Source organism: Marmota flaviventris, chromosome 3, assembly GCF_047511675.1.
Source record: "Marmota flaviventris isolate mMarFla1 chromosome 3, mMarFla1.hap1, whole genome shotgun sequence".
NCBI lineage: Eukaryota > Metazoa > Chordata > Mammalia > Rodentia > Sciuridae > Marmota > Marmota flaviventris.
Genome location: NC_092500.1, coordinates 25,965,641 through 25,981,835, shown reverse-complemented (window position 1 = coordinate 25,981,835; position 16,195 = coordinate 25,965,641). Strand labels below are relative to the sequence as shown.

The 16,195-nt window shown below is 35.3% G+C and overlaps 2 protein-coding genes across 7 annotated transcripts in view; one reads left to right on the top strand and one right to left on the bottom strand.

The window, feature by feature from the left end:
* Window positions 1-3,031, top strand: part of Plxnc1 (plexin C1) — a 145,024-nt gene extending 141,993 nt beyond the window's left edge. Inside the window, exon 31 of the mRNA XM_027953425.2 lies at window positions 554-3,031. Coding sequence (XP_027809226.2) covers window positions 554-658 — 105 coding nt within the window. The 3' untranslated portion in view covers window positions 659-3,031. The remainder of the gene's footprint in view (window positions 1-553) is intronic.
* Window positions 3,032-3,567: 536 nt separating this feature from the next.
* Cep83 (centrosomal protein 83) overlaps window positions 3,568-16,195 on the bottom strand; it is a 123,370-nt gene continuing 110,742 nt past the window's right edge. For 5 of the 6 annotated variants that reach the window (XM_027953312.3, XM_071609641.1, XM_071609643.1 and 2 more), the window contains 3 exons: window positions 7,986-8,089; window positions 5,213-5,402; window positions 3,568-4,232 (listed from right to left, as the gene is read on the bottom strand). In XM_027953312.3, coding sequence (XP_027809113.1) covers window positions 4,128-4,232; window positions 5,213-5,402; window positions 7,986-8,089 — 399 coding nt within the window. In that variant the 3' untranslated portion in view covers window positions 3,568-4,127. Of the gene's footprint in view, window positions 4,233-5,212; window positions 5,403-7,985; window positions 8,090-16,195 lie in introns of those variants that run through there. The other variant, XM_071609642.1, reaches the window with a different exon arrangement.

The following is a 16,195-nucleotide window of genomic DNA, read 5'->3' as shown; positions in this document are numbered from 1 at the left end:
TACTTGAAGATCAAGTGAAGCGCTAAGGTAGGGTAGAGGCAATGAGTTCCTTAAACATGATAAGCATCCCTCTTATTCCAGGGGTTAGGGGTGAGAAGGGACGCACTGGGGAGGGGAGGGAGAGGAGGGACTAGGCTGCCCAGGAGGGGAGGTACGGGAGGGAAGTTTTCCTCTCAGACTAGGATGCCCCTGCCTGCTGCATTTAAGAAGAAATACTTGCCTGCATGTTGGCTGCCCAGGAATGCTTGCTGTGCTTGGAATGGCTGTGATATAATGCATAAAGTAGGGCCTGGGAAGTCTGGCCCCATATTTGTAAGCAAATAGTTGGTATTTTCTTGTGGGCTTCTATTTTAAGCCAAAGTGTTGTTGATCCTGTGATAATGACTTAGCAAAACAACTTGCAAAGTGAGTATGTAAATGATCGAAGAAAATGTTGGCATCTGTTTCATACAGATTTTACCCACTCACAGCATCAGGAATGCAAAAACAAAAAAAAAAAGAATTGTAATGCTAAAACCATAATATCTAAAATAACTGTTCTAATTGTCAACAGATTCTAAATAAACTAGAAAGAGAACGAGGGCTGGAAGAAGCTCAGAAACAACTCTTGCATGTAAAAGTCTTATTTGATGAAAAGAAGAAATGCAAGTGGATGTAAGCACTCTGGGCTTGGCTTAACCTGGCAAAGTTCTTCAGACGACTTGGGAGCAAAATGGCTGCTTGAGCTACTCTGTGTCGTTAATTTTTAAGTTTGCACATGGGTTCCACTTTCAGCACTGTCTTTTCAAGAGACCAAGGCACATGCACAGCTTTTAGAAAGCATATCAACCACTGTGCCTGTGTGTATACCGTGGGAACCCTTCTGTAAATAGAGTCGAAGTGGTTGTTGCAAACAGCCTCCTTGTTTACAGAGAATACAGGGCCAGTAAGCAAGTGTCAGTATTGTAATTACAGTCTCCACTTAAGCACAATGTTATCTAAGTGGTTTTGTTGGAAAACTACAGCTATGTAGCACTTGTGACTACACTGCACCTCTGCAGAAAAGGGATACTCAAAACAAAATGTGAAATGAGTCATTTGGAAACAAGGTGGGGGTGTTAGGGCAACCTCGAGGATTTGCAGCATTGAAACTTTCCCTAGTAGTTCTTGGAAAAGCTGACCGCAGAATTTGGTAGTGTGTACACTTAGCATTTGTGAGTGTGTGTGTGTGTTTAAACCAAAAACTAACAGTGTTGCAGCATTGTTGAAAGGGCTCGTGTTTTTCAGCGGTCACCAACTGCACTCCACCGAACTCACCTCCATTGCATCAAGGAGCTCTAAAGCAAGGAGAGTGAGTGGGCTTTACTGAAATGCAACAGCATTTTACCCACTGTGTCCTAATGTATGTTCCTTTTTTATCTTTTCATACTAAATGTATTTGATAGTGGACATGTTGGGTATTATATAAATGAAAAAGTTGTTTATTTCTGTTGAAAAACCTTGATCAGAACTATCTGTGGAAGTGTAAGTCACTCCTCTAATCCTACATTTCTATACTAGTGTCTCCTTGCTTTAGATTTCTGGTGAACCCTGTGGTTATAAATACTTGTGTGTGATTAAAAAAAAAAGATACATTTTGCATTTCATCAAACTGTTGTTCACACTGGAGTATTATATATAAATATATATATTTGAGGCCCAAGGCCTGAAAAATATTAGTATACAACTTGGTATCTTAGTCTTACTATGTACTTTTTGAAAGTATTCCTTACAGGAGAAAGAATTTAAAATACCCATTTTATTCATGCCTTTCTTTTTAAACAATTCCCTTTCCAGTTATATTGTAGTCTTTTTATTGCTGAGTTTTTTATTCCTGAATTTTTGCTGCTCATGACCAATTTTAATACCACTGTGTTTTCCTTCTATTAAATCAGAAAAAAAAAAAGTGTTAATTGGCAACTCTCAAGCTTTCCTTGTGGCAGGCACCTTTTACCCTTGGTGCTCCAAATCCCTAATCTAGGATAGAAATTTTTTCAAGTAGCAAATAAACCACTGATCCCACATTCCTTAAACCCATTTACCAACACTGTATGGAACATCAGGATTGAAACGTAAATTCATTAGGAAAACGCAACTCATATTTGCTCCTTAATATCTGGTAAACTGTGAGAGGTGACACCTCATCAAACAGTTAAGAGAAATAAGCAGTTACTGCCCTGATACACACATTCCCAATCCTATCACTTTTGACCACTGTCTGTCCAATGGACACATCTCAAAAATACTACCAAATAGATTACTTGTAGGTCTAAAGGTGAGAGGTCTGGTCCCCATCCAAAGCTGCTACAGTCTTCAAAGAGGTGAAGGCATTCATAAGAGAACTGTAAGAGTTGAGAGCCAAGGGTAGGAGAGTTGCCCAAAAGACTTCCCTTCTCCAGGGTACAGAAAACTCAAAGGATCAGCGACAGCTTTATTTATCTAAGTACTTACTAAATGCTACACGAGGATGTTCCTGTCCAGCTCTGGCACATGAGTCCTGTGTGGAGAGTTACCTCCTCTTCCAGGTACTGTGCTGTTAGAAACTTTGGGCAAGTCACTTACCTCTTTGTGCCTCGATTTCTGTATAATATTTCTAACCTACCTCACTGAGGTGGTGTGAAGATTCACTAATGTATGTAGCGTGTTTGTCAATCCACCAGTGAAGAGCACTATCTAGATCACATTTTGGATCACATTAGCCAAATGCAGTAAATGGCCAAATCAGATGTGTGCTGAAGACAATCAGTCACTGGGTCTACATTAAACAGCAACTAGAGAAACAAATGGCAAACAATATTTTTAAGTTTCTTTGCATATTTTTTGGTGCAAAACAATTCATTTATAAACTTTTTTTTTCTAACACTAGTGTCTACAGCAGCATTTAAAAAATTAATTCTGTTATCTTTTCCATATTAGGATTTAAAGTCTATTTCTTATTGTATACCTGATTGAAGCTGTTCTTGGAGATGAATGTTTTAAATGTCTATATCCAAAAATAAACATTTTGATGTAATTATGGACTGTTTTGGCTTTTTTTTTTCCTCCTAAATTTTCTAGTTACAAGCAAACTTAAATTTCTTGCTAAATGATGCTAAGGGTTGCTCAATTACATTCCTATCCTCCACTATCATCATAGATTTTTGACTGTGAAGACTTCTGGATAATGAATTCTCCATTTAGTTTGGCAGAGTTGAGCTTTGCCTTGTTGACATGAATTTACTCCAGAAGAATTCCTTGAAAAGATGTTACATAAGAAAGCTTCCAAAGGATGCATGGTGAAAAACAAGGTAAATAATGACATACTTAGGGACACACAAATAAAACATAATTATTTGATTTGATCCAAAATAATGGGAAACAAAGTTAAATAATAATACTTCTAGAGAGATCCCACTGGGTTCAAGTTATGTGATCAACAGCCTTTTTAAACAGCCACAGGATTTAATTATCTACTGATTCCAACTCAACAAAGCCAAAATCAGTGAAGTCTTCTAAACTGCTAAACATACACTCTAAGATCAAAAAATTAAACACAAACACAAAACAATATACTTAGGTAGAAAAATATTTATTAAGCTCTTTAATAAATTATGTGTACACAGCTTTTAGAAAAGGTAGCCTTTTGAAATAAACATATGTATTTAGATACCTTTAAAGATTTTTAAAATGTACCTTTAAATTGTCATCTTTTTTCCAAAAACTATAACTCTTGTATATTAGTAAAGCAGTTTACTGACGTTCTTATTGTCAAGCACCTCAGAGATGAAAAAAAAGAATTCAAGATGGGTACATTTCAGGCAAAATGCCAAAAAAATTTAGAAGTGAAAATTTTAAAACTTGATTCCCTATTTATTATTTATTTTTATATTCAGATATTATATATTGTAAAATATCTCTGAAACTTTCTTTTAATGCTTTATTAGTCATCAGTATAATCGGAAAATCTGAATATCATGCAATGCAGCATGTAGCTGATACCTTTTCTAGAGGCACATTTAAGTATTTTGGCAAACAGTAATAAAGTATATCAATGCCATGTACATTAAAACTGCATGCTTTATTGAGTCTCTTTATTTCACCCCTTTTGATCTGCCTTTTATCCAAGAACATCATTCCCCAGGAGATCCTAGTTCTTCTAGTTGTTTTCTTTGTGTTGTTTCTAGTTCTTCCAGTCTTTTGCGAAGTAGCGAGAGTTCCCTTTGATGCTGTTCCTCCTTAAAAATGATGTAGGAAAGCACAGTGAAAGAAACTGTCAGGAAAAAAAATTAAAATAAAAAAAGTCCCTGCTGGACAGTAGCCTTGCCTGCCTTTCTTATATAGGCCCGCAACAACCTGGCAGGGAAATGATGTCCACTTTAGCAGTCTAAAAACAGACTACTATGGGTGAAACAGTATATTAACTACTGCTTCTCTCCTGCCTCAGGCTCTACCCTTAAGCAAAACCCACAGCCTATTCTTTGCTAGGTGTAAAATTCACTAGGGAGGAAATTAGAAACACTAAGACAAGGCCAGGAATATTTACATGGCAACTTTCAAATGAGACTGGTTTTAACAGCTGTTTATTATAAACAAAGCACTTGGTCTGAGATTCAGTTCAGTGGCTAAAATCTTCCATGCTTACAATATAAAACATAATTACTTATTAAATGTCCATCTTCTGAAAACCAGCTAATCAATTTGATTCCTTCAATATCTCAGGGGCCTGACATAGCAGAAGTAGCCCAGGTTTTGGAATCACAGGATTTAGGTTTAAAACTTAACTTTTTTATTAAGCTATGACCTTAGGCAAGTCATTCCACTTCTATGACTCAGGTACTTCACCTGTGATTTGAGAATAATAATACCTGCCTCAAAGTTTTTTTCATTAATGTTAAAATGTATAGAAGATGCAGAGTGCACTGCATTAGTAAATGCTCAGTAGTAGTGAATGAACGAGCTACAAACTCTAGCCCAAAGACTCATTTATCAAGTCTCCTATCTATTGCTCAATAGGAGATTTTACTCCCAACACCATCATTTTAAAGGGATGGAACACATTCAAGTCTACTTTTCAGCACACTTCTATGATAAATGAAAGAAGAAAAGTTAACAGTGGCCTTAAATGGATATGCCATTTTTTGTGAATAAGTTTTATCTCTGTTTACACATTATAGACATGTTTGACTTTCTCTTCTCCTAAAATAAATGTTCATACCTGCATATGTGGAGGAAAGGACAGTTCCATGCCTGGAACCATGGCTGATGACTGCATGCTAACAGGATTGACAGATGCTGTTGGAGGCATGTTAGGAACCAAAATTAGACTTCGAAATTCATTATGTCGTCTCTGTATATCTTTTAGTCTTTTTTGAAGCCTTGTATATTCTTCAAATGGAACATTTTGTCTTAAATAGAACAAAAGAAAGTGTTTTTTAATAGTTATACATTATTGAAAAATAGTATAATTCATAATATAAACTGGAACAGAAGAATTTCTAAACTATGATTTATCTGTATATAATATATAAACATCTACTTACCTAGAAATATAAACATGACATCTTAATTATATATATTTACTAGCACTAATTTTAAGATTTTATTTGCCAATTAATCAAAGATTTAAAACATTCTGAGACTTTTTTTACCTTCATTTCCACAGTCTCCTCAATCCCCTGCTACTGATCAATAATGAGACTAAAAAGGAAATTCTTTAAACCACAAAAATACCTCATAGTATAGGAGGGATAAATTTATGAAATTGGCATCTTTTAGGTGAAATATGGCCAAATATAAATAATTACATATAGTTCAACCTAATTTTTAAAATGTAGGTATATTATTAACAGATATACACACAAATATAAAAATATAAAATATGTGTGTGTGTGTGTGTTTAGTGTTTATCCCTGAGTCCTCTTGGCACATTGCTCCTTAAAAACCCTTGGAATCTTGAACTGAAAACAGCATCTTTTTTATGATAATGAGATGATTGGTGGCTGGGGATCCTAGAATGCTTCAGAATGAAAGCAGGAAATGAGAAAGATTAAGACTTAGTTCAAGAGTTGGAAATTGAAGCTCCAACTCACCTTTACCACAGGAAAGAGAAAGAAGCTAAAGGTTGAATTAATTATCAATGACTAATAATGTAAATAATCATGTCCACATAATGAAGCTGCCATAAAATAACCCAAAATAGCAAGAGTTTGGAGAACTTCTGGGTTGCTGAACATGGAGGTGCCTTAGAGGCTGGTGCACCTACACAGGGCATGAAAGCTTATGCCTCTCCCCCATACTCTTCCTTCTGGTTGTTCATCTGTATCCTTTGTAAAATCCTTTATAATAAATGGTAAGTGTAAGTAAAGCATTTCTAAGGTCTGGGAACTGCTCTAGCAAATTAATGAAACCCAAGAATAGGGTCATGGGAATATCGATCTATAGCTTGTCCATCAGAAGCATAGGTCACAGCCTGGGATTTGTAATTGGCATCTGCAGTGGAAACAGTCAACCTGTCAACCAGTGGGGATTCAACGTGATAATGTCAGAATTGAATTATAGGCCATCCAACTGATGTCCATTGGAGAGTTAAATGACTAGTATAAGGGAAAAACCTCCATACACCTGGTGTCAAGAGTGTTATGTTGACTACATGAGTGAGACAAGGCAAAACACTGCTTTTCCCTATCTTCTATAGTAATTATAAAGGTGAAGCAACCTAACTTAAAAAAAAAAATGATAAGAGGGAAAAAAATCTAACTTTTTAGGTCTCCACAGATTATTATCATCTTTTTGGACATGACACTCCTTATGAATCACACCAGTTCAATCAAATAAAGCTTCAAAACCACTCCAAGTCCTGAATCAGCCAGTCACGGTGGCACATGCCTATTACCCCAGCAACTCGGGAGGCTGAAGTAGGAAGATCACAAGTTCAAGGCCAGTCTCAGAAACTTAGTGAAGCCCTGCCTCAAATTTCAAAAAGGGTTGGGGATATAGATCAGAGGTAAAACAACCTTGGGTCCAATCACTAGTACCAAAAAATAATACTAGTACCAAAAAGAATAGATGATCTGAACCACAGCTGTCCAATCTTAAACTGATAATACTTCAATATTAATGGTTGTGAAGGAGGTAGGAAGTTGAATTTAGTGGCTTCCTACTTTGAAACAAAGTATTACAAAGTTGGCATGAATTCCACAATCTGGAAACCTTGAGTAATCACCAACTGTGGTGTTGTTCACCTTATGTTAAAAATTACAACAAAGAACACCAGCACATATCACAAAACATCACTGCATGATATTACAGGCAATTTCCATTACAAAAAATCTAATACTTGATTAAAGTACTGAAAGCTACCACTACTTAGCTGAATTCAGAATATTTTTTTATTATCTTGAATTAAATACAATACCAAATCAATATAATACCACTAATGCCAATCCAGTAAAGTAAATCTTATCTGTCCAAAAAATGCTAAGGATGCTGATTATTAGCTATGCTTGGATGTGTCTACAAAATCAGAAGCAATAGCCCAGTAATATTTCTCCACCCTAGGAAACCAAAAACTGACCTTTGATTCAAAGCCATGGCCATGATTTTCAGACCTATACAATAGCCACAATTGTTTTGTTAGCTTAGCAGAATTCACACACTCCTAGATATTCACATACTCCTAGAATTCCTGAGAATTCACACCACTCCTAGATATCAAAGCCAGTTACTATACCAAAGCCAGTGACTAACCTTTTATGTCAATCTTAACCATAATTCAAACACCTGGCACTGAAACTTTCTGGTTTAAAGGAAAAGTCAGTCCAAAAGAAAAATAAAAGGTAATGCATTCATGGATATCAAATAGTTTTACATATCTTTTTAAATATATATTTTAAAAGAAAACACAGTATGTTCTCAGAAACAAAGTTCTATGACATCAAAATAACTACATGGTGTGTGTATATATGTATATATATACACACACATATTACCTATTTAACACCTGATTTTCTGTTTCTAATTCTTCTTTCTTTGCCTCCAAGACTTCTACTTTCTCTTGCAATCTCCTCAATTTGTTTTCATGAAGAGATTTTCTCTAGAAAAGAGGAAAACAGATTAATAAGTATGTTATTACATAATTTACTATTGAAGAAAACTATATAGTGAATATTTTACATTCCAATTTTTTTCTTTTAAATGTAGAGATGAATGTTTTAGTGAACACTAGGAACAAAAATTAGTGCATATAGCTCTTACTGAAAATTGCAAAGATAATAAACCACAATGCTACCGCATATCCTCAAAGTGACAAATTATAGAATTATTATGAATACCAAATCAGAAAATTGGTATCAATAACTAAATTGCTGCAAATAAAAAATCTAAGGAGAAAAAAGAGTCAAATTTTTCTAGTGAGGCTGCCCATCTTCTGCAAAAGAATGTTCATTGCTCTATATTGTCCCAGAAGACTTGTTTAAAAGAACCGAAACAAAACTGAAAATTAAACGCATGTTTGTAACTGATAAATTACTACCAAAATTAAAGGATTAGAAAAAGCCAAGATAGAATATGAATGCCATCTCAGTTTAAAAGTCTGCCATTCCAAATAATTATTTAAAAGAAAAAATTAACTTTACAATATACAAAGTGAAGTTTCTAAAAGCAAACATTATAAAATTTCAATATATAATGGTAGCACATCGTGTGTCCATTCACTTGTCTATTTCTAGAATCTATTCTGTTCCATTTGTCTACTTATCTACACTTATGCCAATACCACATTGTCTGAATTGCTGCAGTTAGTAGGTGTTAATTAATACTTGATCAAAGTACTGAAAGCAAGTCCTCTAGACTTATTGTCCTTTAAGATTACCTTGGTTATTCTCCTTCATATTCTAATGTAAACTTTAGAATCTACTTCCTAATTTCTACAGAGACTTGCTGGGATTTTGGCTAGGATTCATTTAATTTATAGATACAATATATAGATAAAATCATGAACATGGTATAGTTTTCTCTTTTAAGCACTCATTAATTTTTCTAAGCAATATCCGTATTTTTTAAATACATAAGTTGGATACATCCATGTTTCATTATATTTATTCTTAGGTATTTGGTTATAGGTATTTTTTTTCTTATTGTGAATAGCATTTAAATTTTTAAAAATTATTATATTGAACACAACATCTTTATTTATATATTTAATTTCATGAATTATTTTATTTATTTTCTTTTAGAGGTCAAAGTTCTCATTCCTTTTTTAAATTGATTTTATTATTTTTTTTAATACACGACAACAGTGGAATGAATTACAATTCTTATTACACGTATAGAGTACAGTTTTTCGTATCTCTGTACATAAAGTATGTTCACGCCAATTTATGCTTTTATACATGTACTTTCTTTTTGAATTACAATTCTTAATACACATATATACCACAATTTTTCGTATCTCTGTTTGTATATAAAGTATGTTGACACCCAATTCAAGTCTTCATACATGTACTTTGTATAATGATGTCCATCACATTCCACCATCCTTGCTAATCCCCTGGCCCCTCCCTTTCTCTCCCACCCCTCTTCCCTATCTAGAATTAATCTAATCCTCTCATGTTCTCCCCCTCACTACCCCACCTATGAGTCACCTTCCTTACATCAGAGAAAACATTTGGCATTTGTTTTTGGGGGATTGCCTAACTTCAGTTAGCATTATCTTCTCCAACACCATCCATTTATCTGCAAATGGATGATTTTGTTCTTTCTTAGTGCTGAGTAAAATTCCATTGTGTATATATGCCACATTTTTTAATCCATTCATCCACTAAAGGACATCTAGGTTGGCTCCACAGTTTAGCTATTGTGAATTGTGCTGCTGCTATAAACACTGATGTGGCTATGTCCCTGTAATATGCTGTTTTTAAGTCCTTTGGGTATAGACCAGGGAGAGGAATAGCTGGGTCAAATGGTGGGGTTCCATTCCCAGACTTCCAAGGAATCTCCATACTGCTTTCCAAATTGCCTGCTCCAATTTGCAGTCCCACCAGCAATGTATGACTGTACCTTTTTACCCACATCCTTGCCAACACTTGTTGTTTGTCTTCATAATAGCTGCCATTCTGACTGGAGTGAGATGATATCTTAGAGTAGTTTTGATTTGCATGTCTCTGATTGCTAGAGATGATGAGCATTTTTTCATATATTTGTTGATTGATTGTATATCCTCTTCTGAGAAGTGTCTGTTCAGATCCTTGGCCCATTTGTTGATTGGGTTATTTGTTTTTTCGGTGTTTAGCTTTTTGAGTTCTTTATATACCCTAAAGATTAGTGCTCTATGTGATGCGTGAGTGGTAAAAATTTGCTCCCAGGATGTAAGCTCTCTGCTCACCTCACAGATTGTTTCTTTTGCTGAGAAAAAACTTTTTAGTTTGAATCCATTGCATTTATTGATTCTTGATTTTAATTCTTGCGCTATAGGAGTCTTATTAAGGAAGTTGGGGCCTCATCCCACATGATGAAAAGTAGGGCCTACATTTTCTTCTATTAGATGCAGAAATCTGGCTTAATTCCTAGGTCCTTGATCCATTTTGAGTTAAGTTTTCTGCATGGTGAGAGATAGGGGTTTAATTTCATTTTGTTGCATACAGATTTCCAGTTTTCCCAGCACCATTTGTTGAAGATGCTATCTTTTCTCAAGTGCATGTTTTTGGCACCTTTGTCTAATATAAGATAATTGTAATTTTGTGGGTTAGTCTCTGTGTCCTCTATTCTGTACCTATGAGTCACCTTCCTTACATCAGAGAAAACAATTGGCATTTGTTTTTTTGGGATTGCCTAACTTCAGTTAGCATTGGTCTACTAGCCTGTTTTGGTGCCAATACCATGCTGTTTTTGTTACTATTGCTCTGTAGTATAGTTTAAAGTCTGGTATAGCGATACCACCTTGTTCACTCTTCCTGCTTAGAATTGCTTTAGCTATTCTGGGTTTCTGATTTTTCCAGATGAATTTCATGATTGCTTTTTCTATTTCTATGAGGAATGCCATTGGGATTTTGATCAGAATTGCATTAAACCTGTATAGTGCTTTTGGTAGTATGGCCATTTTGACAATATTAATTCTGCCTATCCATGAGCAAGGTAGATCGTTCCATCTTCTAAGGTCTTCTTTGATTTCTCTCTTTAGGGTTCTGTAGTTTTCATTGTATAGATCTTTTACCTCTTTTGCTGATTCCCAAGTATCTTTTTTTTTTTTTTTTTTGAGGATATTGTGAATGGGGTAGTTTTCCTCATTTCCTTCTCAGAGGATCTGTCACTGACATATAGAAATGACTTTGACTTATGGGTGTTCATTTTATATCCTACTTTGCTGAATTCATTTACTAGTTTTAGAAGTTTTCTGGTGGAGTTTTTTGGGTCTTCTAGGTATAGAATCATATTGTCAGCAAATAGTGCTAGTTTTAATTCTTCTTTTCCTATACTTATCCCTTTAATTTCTTTCATCAGTCTAATTGCTCTGGCCAGTGTTTCAAGAACTATGTTGAGTAGAAGTGGTGAAAGGGGGCATCCCTGTCTTGTTCCAGATTTTAGAGGGAATGCCTTCAATTTTTCTCCATTTAGAATGATGTTGGCCTGAGGCTTTGTGTAGATACCCTTTTACAATGTTGAGATATATTCCTGTTATCCCTAGTTTTTCTAGTGTTTTGAACATAAAGGGATGCTGTACTTTGTTGAATGCTTTTTTGTGTCTATTGAGATGATCATATGATTCTTATCTTTAAGTCTACTGATGTGATGAATTACATTTATTGATTTCCGTATGCTGAACCAACCTTGCATCACTGGGATGAACCATACTTGATCATGGTGCACAATCTTTTTGATATGTTTTTGTATTCGATTTGCCAGAATTTTATTGAGAATTTTTGCATGTATGTTCATTAGAGATATTGGTCTATAGTTTTCTTTCTTTGAAGTGCCTTTGTCTGGTTTTAGAATCAGGGTGATATTAACCTCATAGAATGAGTTTGGAAGTGTTCCCTCTTTTTCTATTTAATGAAATAATTTAAGGAGTATTGGTATTAGTTCTGCTTTTAGTTTTAGTTCTGTAGAACTCAGCTGTGTATCCATCCAGACCTGGGGTTTTCTTGGTTGGTAGTCTTTTGATGGCTTCTTCTATTTCCTAACTTGATATTGGTCTGTTTAAGTTGTGTATATCTTCCTGACTCAATCTGGGCTGATCAAATGACTTAAGGAATTTATCGATGCCTTCACTGTCTTCTATTTTATTAAAGTATAAGATTTCAAAATAATTTCTAATTATCTTCTGTATTTCTGTAGTGTCTGTTGTGATATTGCCTTTTTCATTACCTATGCTTGGTAATTTGAGTTCTCTCTCTCTCCTTCTCTTCATTAGCATGGCTAAGGGTCTGTCAATTTTATTTATTTTTTCAAAGAACAAACTTTTAGTTTGGTCAATTTTTTCAATTGTTTTGATTTCATTGATTTCAGCTCTGATTTTAATTATTTCTTGCCTTCTATTGCTTTTTTTTTCCTTCTATTGCTTTTTCTGCTGATTTGTTCTTCTTTTTCTTTTGTTCTTTTAATTTGTTGACTTTTTCTTCTTTTAAGGAATGAACTCCATGCAATGAATTTTCCTTAGTACTGATTTCATAGTGTCCCAGAGATTTCGTTATGTTCTATCTGTGTTCTCATTTACCTCTAATAATTTTTTAATCTCCTCCTTGATGTCTTCTGTAACCCATTGTTCATTCAGTAGCATATTGTTCAGCCTCCATGTAATACAGATATTTTACTCTTTATTTTGTCGTTGATTTCCAATTTCATTCCATTATGATCTGATAAAATGCATGGTAGTATCCCTACTCCTTTATATTTGCTAAGAGTTGCCCTGTGACATAGTCTATTGTCTATTTTTGAGAAGGATCCATGTGCTGCTGAGAAGAAAATGTGTCCGCTTGATGCCAGTTGATATATTCTATATACGTCAGTTAAGTCTAAGTTATTAATTGTGTTATTGAGCTCTATAGTTCCTTTATTCAACTTTTGTTTGGAAGAGTTGTCCAGTGGTGAGAGAGGTGTATTAAAGTCACTCAGGATTATTGTGTTGTGGTCAATCTGACTCTTGAACTTGAGAAGAATTTGTCTGATGTACATAGTTGCACCATTGTTTGGGGCATATATATTTATGATTGTGATGTCTTGTTGGTGTATGGTTCCCTTGAGCAGTATGTAATGTCCATCTTTATCCCTTTTGATTAATTTTGGCTTGAAGTCTATTTTATTTGATGAGAGTATGGAAACCCCTAATTGCTTCCGCAGTACATGTGAGTGGTATGATTTTTCCCAACCTCTCACTTTCAGTCTGTCTATATCTTTTCCTATCAAATGAGTCTCCTGTAGGCAGGATATTATTGGATCTTTTTTTAAAATCAAATTTGCTAGCCTATGTCTTTTGATTGGTGAGTTTAAGCTATTAACATTTAAGGTTACTATTGAGATATGGTTTGTATTTCCAGCCATATTTGTTTATTTTTGTTATTTAATTTGACTTGGTTTTCCTCTTTGATTAGCTTTTCTTTTAGTGTACTACCTCCCTCTGTTGGTTTTTCATTTCCTCTTCATAAAATATTTTGCCAAGGATGTTTTGTAGTGCTGGTTTTCTAGCTGTAAATTCTTTTAACTTTTATTTATCATGGAAAGGTTTTATTTCATCTTCAAATCTGAAGCTTAGTTTTGCTGGATACAAGATTTTTGGCTGGAACCCATTATCTTTCAGAGTTTGAAATATGTTGTTCCAGGATCTTCTAGCTTTCAAGGTCTGTGTTGAAAAAATCTAATGTTATCCCAATTGGTTTACCCCTATAAGCAATCTGATTCCTTTCTCTTTTGGCTGTTAAAATTCTCTCCTTATTCTGTATTTTGGGCATTTACATTATTATGTGTCTTGGTATGGATCTGCTGTTATTTTGCACATTTGGCATCCTGTAGGCTTCTTGGATTTGGATTTCTGTTTCATTCTTCATATATGGAAAGTTTTCTGATATTATTTCATTGAACAGATGGCTCATTCCTTTGGTTTGGACCTCTAGGCCTTCCTCTATCCCAATAGCTCTTAAATTTGGTCTTTTTATGCTGCCCCATATTTCTTGAATGTTCTACTCATGTTTTCTGCTCATGTTTGCTGTGCTGTCTATGTTGTTTTCAAGTGATATGATTTGTCTTTGTTGTCTGATGTCCTATCTTCTAAGTTGTCTACTTTGCTGGTGATGCTCTCATTTGAGTTTTTAATTTGGTTTATTATTTCTTTCATTTCAAGGATTTCTATTTGGTTTTTTTGTATAACCTCTATCTCCCTGTAGAGGTGACCTTTTGCTTCTTGGATTTGTTTATGTAGTTCATCGTCAAAGTGATCTTTCACTGCCTGTATTTGTTCTCTAATGTCTTCTTTGAGATTCCAAAACATTTTAGTCATGTATATTCTGAAATCTTTCTCTGTCCTCTTTTCTACTGTAACTGTTAATTCTTCTAATGATGTATTGTCTTGAATTGTTTGTGGTACTTTCTTCCCTTGTCCTTTCATGTTGCTTGGTTTGTTTCTTTCCAGCAACTTGTGGAACTGGTGTGTTATTGTTTTTACTCTATAGATTTTTAGTGCTCTTGTATGGTTCCAAGATCCCTCCTTTGTGGAGAAGGACAATGTTTACAGATCCCAATTTCAACGATACATCACCTATGAACAAATTATTGTTATTAAGACATTTATAGTTAGTCTCAATGTCCAGAAATGTTGGATTCAATTACTATTTAAAATATATCAGAGGTTTCATACTCTGTATGAAAAAGGTATTTGCCCAATACCTTTATTATATTTATCTGTACATAAAAGATGTACAGTTTCTGGTGGCAGACAGAGAACTGGGGGCTGGGCGTAGGATGCTATGGTAAGGGGGAAAGATGTGAGGGCATGGGGTTAATATAACTTAGGAAATTTGGAGGAGAACTCTAATGAAGAGGGTTAGTATCAGGGGAATAGACAGGAGGTAATTTAGGGTAGACAAGTATGTGGCAGGACAGTAGAGTACATAAAAACAAACACATATATGTATTTAGAAAATTATAAGAAGTAAAAATAATAAAATTGGGAGGTTGAAAGAGGAAAAAAGGGAGGAAGAAAAAAAGAAAAGAGAAAAAAAAAGAGTGAAAAAACGGGGAGGCTTATGTAATTCCTCTATATTAGACTCATTTCTCAAAGTTCTATTTCATGCAAAGTCCTTAGTTTCACATATGTTGGGGTTGTGAGGGCCAGAGGACAGAAGGGTACAGGAGAAAGAAAAAGGATAAAAAGGAAGGGGGAAAAAAAAAAAAAAAACCTCTTAGAATTCCATTTCTTTCTCCTCTCTTCCAGTAGGTGGAGTTGTCTATTCTAAGCTTGAGTCTCTGCTCTCAGGGTGGTGTAAGTAACCAGTGTGAGAAGACTTGAGCCCCCAGTATCATCCTCCTCTCCTGCCTGGGGCTTCCCTAATCTTGGTCTGAGTTGCTCCATGTTTTTAGACCCTTGCTTATCAGGTCTCAACTGCAGGACCTCTTGGCTTGCACCAAGGTGGGCAGCGCCCTGGTCACACTGCGTTCCTGTTCAACGGAGAGCAGTTTTTGTGCTGTACAGTCACTGTGCCAACTTATCGAAGCTGAGGGGCAGGGGAGTTGGAAACCAGGTACCTGTTCAATCGTAGATCCCCGATGATAGCCCTTCCCACCAACAAATGGCAAGAAAGGTTTTCCAAGATGGAGTTGGTCTGTTTCCAGCATTGGGGTGTCTGGTGAGGTGGGGGGAGCTGGGATGTCCTTGTGCTGTGGCTAGAACACAGTCAGGTGACCTACGTGGGAGCGGAGAGTAGTCTGGAGTTCTGCAGATCTGCAGAGGTGCTGATTTGCCCAATACCTTTATTATATTTATCTATTTTTTATGCAGCACTGAGGATGAAACCCAGGGCCTCACACAGTAGGTGGGTGCTCTCCTGCTGAGCCACAATCCCAGCCCCTAAATGTTAATTTAATTTTATTTTTTTGATACTGAGGATTGAAACCAGATGCTTTACCACTGAGCTACATCTCCAGTACTTTTTAATTTTGAAACAGGATCTTGTTAACATTGCTGAGACTGGCTTCAAACTTGCAATGCTTCTGC